This window comes from Octopus bimaculoides, chromosome 4 (genome assembly GCF_001194135.2).
Source record: "Octopus bimaculoides isolate UCB-OBI-ISO-001 chromosome 4, ASM119413v2, whole genome shotgun sequence".
Classification (NCBI taxonomy): Eukaryota; Metazoa; Mollusca; class Cephalopoda; order Octopoda; family Octopodidae; genus Octopus; species Octopus bimaculoides.
In genome coordinates this window covers 1,479,053-1,486,729 of record NC_068984.1, presented here as the reverse complement: position 1 = coordinate 1,486,729, position 7,677 = coordinate 1,479,053, and the positions used below count along the sequence as shown (strand labels likewise).

General features: G+C 36.7%; 1 protein-coding gene across 1 annotated transcript in view; it reads right to left on the bottom strand.

Annotated features, from left to right (window-relative positions):
* LOC106869037 (cyclin-dependent kinase-like 4) overlaps positions 1-7,677 on the bottom strand; it is a 19,068-nt gene that overhangs the window by 7,926 nt on the left and 3,465 nt on the right. The window contains exons 2-3 of the mRNA XM_014914541.2: positions 4,673-4,867; positions 3,063-3,244 (exon numbers count right to left, since the gene is read on the bottom strand). Coding sequence (XP_014770027.2) covers positions 3,063-3,244; positions 4,673-4,867 — 377 coding nt within the window. The remainder of the gene's footprint in view (positions 1-3,062; positions 3,245-4,672; positions 4,868-7,677) is intronic.

Genomic DNA, 7,677 nt, shown 5'->3' with positions numbered 1-7,677 from the left:
TATATATATATATATATATATGTATATATATATATATATATATATATATATCATCATCATTATCATCATCGTTTAACGTCCGCTTTCCATGCTAGCATGGGTTGGATGATTTGTCTGAGGACTGGCGAACCAGATGGCTACACCAGACTCCAATCTGATTTGGCAGAGTTTCTACAGCTGGATGCCCTTCCTAACACCAACCATTCCGAGAGTGTAGTGGGTGCTTTTATGTACCATTGGCATGAGGGCCACTCAGGCAGTACTGGCAATAGCCATGCTCAAATGGTGTTTTTTACATGTCACCTGCACAGGAGCCTGTCCAACATTCCTGGCAACGATCTCACTCGAGTATCTTTTCATGTGCCACCGGCACAAGTGCCGGTAAGGCAATGCTGGTAACGATCATGCTTGAGTGGTGCTTTTTATGTGCCACTGGAATGGAAGCCAGTCAGCTGCTCTGGCAACGATCACGCTCGTATGGTGCTCTTAGCGCTCCACTAGCACAGGTGCCAGTCATTGAATTTGATTTTGATTTCAATTTCGATTTTACTTGCCTCAACATGTCTTCGCAAGCAGAGTTTAGTGTCCAATGAAGGAGAGGTATGCCTAAGTGGGCTGGTTACACCACTAGCATAGACCACAGGTCTCACTTGACTTGCCGGGTCTTCTCAAGCACAGCATATTTCCAAAGGTCTCGGTCACTAATCATTGCCTAATGTTCAAAGGTTGAGCTTCACCACCTCACACACATATACACGTGCATATACATACATACACAAATACTTATATGCACAAATACACATGCAAAAAGATGATAGATAAGCAGGACATCACCCACATACTCTTGTGTATGTGTGTGTGTGTGTGTGTGTGTGTGTGTGTGTGTGCGTGTGTGTGCATATTTGTCTGTCTGTGTTATATAAACACACTGTATTTTTCTAATGAGACACCTGAGACAAAGTCCAGACTGTTCTTGTCTTTTAAAAATACAAAATCTTACATTTCATGAAACAAATACAGTTTAGCTATCATTGGTTATTCTTTCTGAATAATTCTTTATTTGAAGGATTTCATTGAAAATCTCCAGTCATTGTTCTTATTTATATTGTTGAAGACATCAACACCATGAATGGTGACGCTTACTTGAAGATGGTACACAGATGCTGGTTCTACTTTCTAACCAGTTTTCACAATATTCCAACATGATGGAACCTCTAACCATCACCATCATCATTTCATGCCCACCTTTCAAAGTTTATTGAGCTTTTAATGCCTACTTTTTGATGCTTGCTTTGATTGGATGAAATTTATTTAGGTGTCCTTCTGTTCTTCCTGTCTCCTTCCCTCAGGGAATATTTCACCATGGCCAGACACCAGTTGCATGATGGCAGCACACGTTTACAACTGTCATGCAATGCAAAGGCAATGAAACAGTAACATTCGCACACATACATACATACACATAGATAACTTTTTTTATTGGCCACACAGGGCTCAACATAGAGGGGTCAAATACAATGTATAGTTTTCCTTTAAGGGGGGGGGGCGAAAACAAATAAAGTAGGGTTAACCCTAAAGTACATACATATAGATAGATAGATATGCCTACACACACACACACACACATATATATATATATATATATATATATATATATATATATATATATATATATATATATATATATATACTCTCTCTTTCCTTTCCTGAGCGTCCAATAATACTATCCATATCACGTCCTCACTTTGTTGTTTTTTTGTTTCTTTGTTATTGTGTTTTTGAACTATATATATATATATATATATATATATATAGATAGATAGATAGATATATGTATATATAAAAGAGACCACTAAGTGGACTGCTAATGAAACAGTATCTATATATAGATATATATACAGGGTGCGATGGGTAAATTGTCACCATTTTATATTTTTAATTTCGCGCATGTGCATTGTTTGAAATGACATTCTGTACTGCTTGGTATTTGCACTGGGAGCTCCAATATGAACATTTCAGAGTGTTTGGGTGTCAATCTGAAGACAGTGCAATCTAAGGACATGTACTGAGAGTGATAAACATCAAACATCATGGTGTTTGGAGTGATCACCAGTGATAGTAACATTATACCTCCATTCATCTTCCTACAAGACCTCAGACTCAACATGGAAGCCTTCATCAAGTGCTTGGAGGAGGTAGTGCTGCCCTGGGTCAAGAGGGTGGCTGCTGGAAGACCTTATGTCTGGCAACAGGACTCTGCACCAGGCCACACAAGCAGGAGAACCCAGTCATGGCTGTCAGACAATTTCTGCAACCACATCACCCCTAACATTTGGCCACCTAACCCTCAGACTGCAACCCTCTTGATTATTACGTGTGGGGCACAGTTGAGCGAGAGACCAACGAAACTCCTTGTAACACCAAAGATGAACGGAAGACAAGGATTATAGCAGCATTCACCAACTTAAACAAGGAGATCGTCCAGAAGAGTTGCAGGAGATTCCGAAGTCGTCTGGAGGCCATGGTTGAAACCAATTGCGATTTTATTGAATAAATTTACTCTTTAGTATTTCAAGATATTTTTATACAATTTTGGTTAAATATATCTGTCAAAGTGAGATGTCAGTGTTATTTTCATTTTTACGTAATTTAGATGACAGTTTATTCACAGTACCATGTATGTATGTATGTATGTATGTATGTATGTATGTATGCATGAATGTATGTGTATGAATGTTACTGTTTTGACAGTTGTAAACGGGTGCTGCCATCCTGCAAGTGGTGTGTAGCTGTAGTGAAACATTCCCTGAGGGGTGGTGACAAGAAGGACAGTTGACCATAGAAAATCCATCTAAACAAACTTCATCTAGTCAAAGCATGCATCAAGAAGTAGGCATTAAACGCTGCTGCTGTGGTTGCTGCTGCTTTTTATGATGATGATGATGATGATGATGATATATACATATATATCAAAACAGAGAGAGAGAGAGAGAGAGAGAGAGAGAGAGAGAGAAAGAGAGAGAGAGAGAGTCAAGAGTTTATTCATGGAAGACAAAGCATACTTTCCATATTTTGTGTCCCCAACTAAAAGTTCTGGTGCTCGGTACCATCTTGTTGCAACATATCCTGTATAAGGGGCTTTAGATGAAGAAACAATGGTTCTGGCAAATCCAAAGTCACAAACCTTTACAATGCCGGCTCGGCTGATGAGAATGTTTTCTGGTTTAAGATCTCGATGAATAATCTACAAAAACATTTTGGAAATTTATTTTATTGATTTTTACATCTTTTTTTTTTTTTTTAATATTTGCTTGGAATGTATTTTGGTTCAAAATTTTGAAATTTAAACATTTTAGTATATTTTCTACCTTAATGACCTTATTAGTGTTAATCACTTATTTATGGCACAAGAGTGGACCCTAATTACTCAGGCTTATTGAGGCCGAGGTATCTACCTTGCTGAGATGTCCAGCCTAATGGCCGGAGAGATGAATGGCTGGCTGGATGAATGGATGGTGAATGGAAGATAACTAATTTATTAGAGTGTCAATGATATTACATTTCAAAATACTTGGTAATAACAGATTCTTGGTTCATAAAATTATATATAAAGAAAGAGTGAGGGGTAGATAGAAAGATATATATATATATATATATATATATATATATATATATCAGGTCATCCCATAAGTTCTGTCCGATTTTACTTTTTTTAAAATTGAATGAAATTTAATAGTATTTTAGAATGTCTAATGGAATTAAAAATTATTTTTATGCATTTCTGTACATTTAAACTAATTAAATCAGATCATCATCAGTAAAAAATTAATTTAATCCATTGTTGGCTATCAACTTCAGTTGCTAAGCAGTGCCAAACTGAGAACTGCATGTATATTAAATACATTGTTTGATATACAGCTGGTAAGGAAAGGAATTTTAGTTTCATTTTACTGGTGTGATAGAGAGAGGAAGAATGAGAGAAATACCGGTTATAAGTGCAGTCAAGATGTCTGGAGAAGATAATAAAATCAACTCCTAAACTATCTCGATCAAAGAAAGGATCAAGTTAATAATGATAAATGGCTAAGAATTTGGCAGCAGAAAAAGGGTCAAACAGAACATGCCAAATGATCTGGTAATAATCTCAAACAATATGGTAATAATCTCAGATAATCTGCTAATAATATTGAATAATATAGTAATAGACTCACTTTATTTAGGAATAGTGTTAGATCTGGTAACAGTGAATGATAGAGGTGCCATCTTGGCTGTATGATTAAACAGTTCACTTCAAACCACATGGTTTTGGGTTCAGTCCTACTTAGTGACACCTGTATCTTCCACATGTAGCCTGAGGCCAACCAAAGCCTTGTGAGTAAATTTGGTAGATAGAAACTGAAAGAAGCTCCTCATGTGTGTGTGTGTGTGTGCATGCGTGTGCGTGCATGCGTGCATATGTGTGTGTGTGTATTTAAATCTATCCTCTATAAACGTCACTACAAGTGATATTATTGTCAGTTCCCTGCCAAGAAATTGTCCTCTCACTTTGTGCCTTCATCTCACATCATGTCTGACATTCTACCCTTCTGTGTTGTGTATTCAGCCCAATCAATGCATATAATAACAACACATACACACAAAACAAAAACCATGAAATAACAACATTGCTTACATTATGTGCATGAAAAAATTCAATTCCTTTTAAAACTTGCCATAGAATTTTACGAGCTGTCGACTCATCGATGCCGTGAGGAAATTTATCAATTTCATTCAAAATCGTGTGATCAATGAATTCAAATACTAAGTAGAACCTTTTCCGTCTTTTGAAAACTTCAATTAAATTCACAATGTGGTCATGATGGAGCATCTGTAAGCCAGATGAAAAATAAAAAAACATTAAATTAAACTCATAATTAAATGCACAGGGATCAATAATAAATAAATATCGAAATTATACAAATTTAAAAAAAAAACAATCTGTTTCAATAGTTTCATTGAATTTACTTTCTTCAATACACGTTGTGGGAGACAGGCTTGTTAAAGAATAGACCCAACGCTTTCTCTGTCTGTCGTAAAAGACAAATAAAAAAGGTTGGGGTAAGATTTGCACTCTGACCTCGTAAAACCTGCACCAGCAGAGACTACTCCCTTGGGTTGGAGGGTTGTCACCTGAGTGGTGCAAAGATGTCATCTGCCAAAAGTAGAAGGGAAACACCAACAAATGGTGGATGCAGTGAAGAGCTATTACAATACATGCCTCCATTCAACTACTGCTAATACACTTTGTATAAGATCTGTGGCTCTGGAGCAGGGGGAAAGTACCCCAAATGTAGACAATGGAAACTTTATTCATCATTTTAATGTCCACACTTCTATGCTTGCTTGGTTCAGACAGAATTCATTGAGGCAGATTTTCTATGACCAGATGCCCTTCTTGTTGCCATCCCTCACCTGTTACCAAACAAGCTATTATTATTATTATTATTATTATTATTATTATTGTTGTTGTTGTCATTGTTGTCATCGTCGTCATCATCATCATCATCATCATCATCATTTTTCCATGGCCAAACATGTTTTGAGATGTTGATAGGAAGGAGATTTATCTCCTTACTATTTCATCCAACATTGGAATCAATTTACAATCATTATTTTGGACCACTGAGCCCCCAGAAACAGCTGCTGAATTTGTTACACTTTTCTTCAACCGCTTTAATTTTTGATATCATTTCTATTCTGTATAAGTCAAACCTTTTTGTATCTAAACATAAATGCATTTTTTTGTATTTAATGTATTAAATATTCTTTGTATATCAACCTGCCTAACTTGCTTAGCCTTACATTTACTCCTCCACTCGCTCGAGTTTAGACCTTTTGAGCCGAACTAGGTGTATTCTATACGGAGAATATCTGATTCTCATCTATAAATTACACACACACACACATACAACAGGCTTCTTTCAGTTTCCACTGACCAAATCATATTATCAGTATTGCCAAAAGTACGGGAAAGAAATTAGGTCTAGAATTGTTGTTGTTGTTCTTGTTGAGATGGTAACCCAGAAATACTCAAGTATGAAGTAAGAAAGGGAATTACAGAACCTAGTTTTTGCTAAAACATTCATCTCAGAGATAAAAACATTTTTTATTTCAAATCCTGACCATCTTACAGGTAAGACAATTGCAGAGACTTGTCATTGACACATCTCCAATTAATTGTCAAATAGTCTTTTAGTCTATGTATAGAACACAGTTAATTCTAGCAAAAATAATGGGGGCACAGTCCTGCAAACAGTTTCTTGCGAAATTCCACCAAGTTTCCAACAATTTTTGCATCTAACTCCATTTCCAACCATTTTGACAATGTCTTGAAAATTTGGAATGAGTGCAGGTGGTACTAAATAATTTCTACAAACTCCAAACTATCCACAAGTCATGATTTGGGGTCCAACTAATGTGATCTTCTTGGAACCACAGACAGATGACAGCAGTCATGATATCATGTAAGCTGGGCCAAATTTAGATCTAGTGGATCCTTTGCGCCAATAGGTTTTGGGGGATCCCCCACAATTCTGCTAATTCAAAGCATAGTAATAAAAAGGGCCTCATTAAATGAAGAGGCCCAAAACTTAAAAGGACTTCAATAGATTCAGAAGGACTCAGCTAAATTTAATGGCTTCTGAGATCTAAAGGGACCAATAAATCAAAAGATGGATCAATAATCAAAAGAGGGATCAATGATTTTAAATGAAATTTATTGGAGTTTCAAAAATTTAAACAAGTAAAAATATGACAAATTTATTTGATTGCAGTAAATACATTTGTTTAATTTTTTAGGTTTAGGTTTCTTTTAGTTAAAGGCTCTCCTACACAATTCTCCACACCCTATCAAGCTCGGAGGCCCCTTAGCTATGATGGATCATATTTGTCCCTAGTCCACTCTGTAAAGTGCTTGGCATTAGGAAAGGTACCCAGCCATAAAAACCATTCCAAAGCAGACTTTGGCAGTGCTGGTGCCATGTAAAAAGCACTCGGTCCATTTTGTAAAGCGGTTACGGTTAGGAAGGGAATCCAGCCATAAAAATCATTCCAAAGCAGACAGGGGAGCTTGGTGTTGTCCTCTGGTTCACGAGCCCCTGTCAAACCATCCAACCATGGAAGATGGATGTTATATTTTGCTGTTGATGATGATGATGATGATTAATCCAGCCCTGAATGTAAGTCTGTGACAATGGAATACTGTCGCTGGAATGATTTCCATGTGTTCTAAGTAGGTGTTGTGTGATTCTTGACATTCCATGCTGCTGCACCCCTTAGAAGGGCTATGGGGTCAAAGTTATTGTTTTATGGATAATCAATAGGCAAACATTCGTGGTGATTGATTTGACCCAGGTCAGCTCTAATCCAGTAAACCTACAATTAAAAATGTAAGCAGGTTTTAAAAAGTAAAAGGGAAATTGAGGAAAATTCAGCTGTTAAATCTAGCAGATGAAACAACCACATAGAGGCAGCCTCGTTTCTGCTCTGGTATGTTTAGGGTTATTTTATGATCCATAAAGAATAAAGAATATATCTGTCAACATAACATAAAAAAGATAAAGAATCACACCCACTCAAATCCACACACACACACACACACACACACGTCCACATTCACACACACACACACACACACAC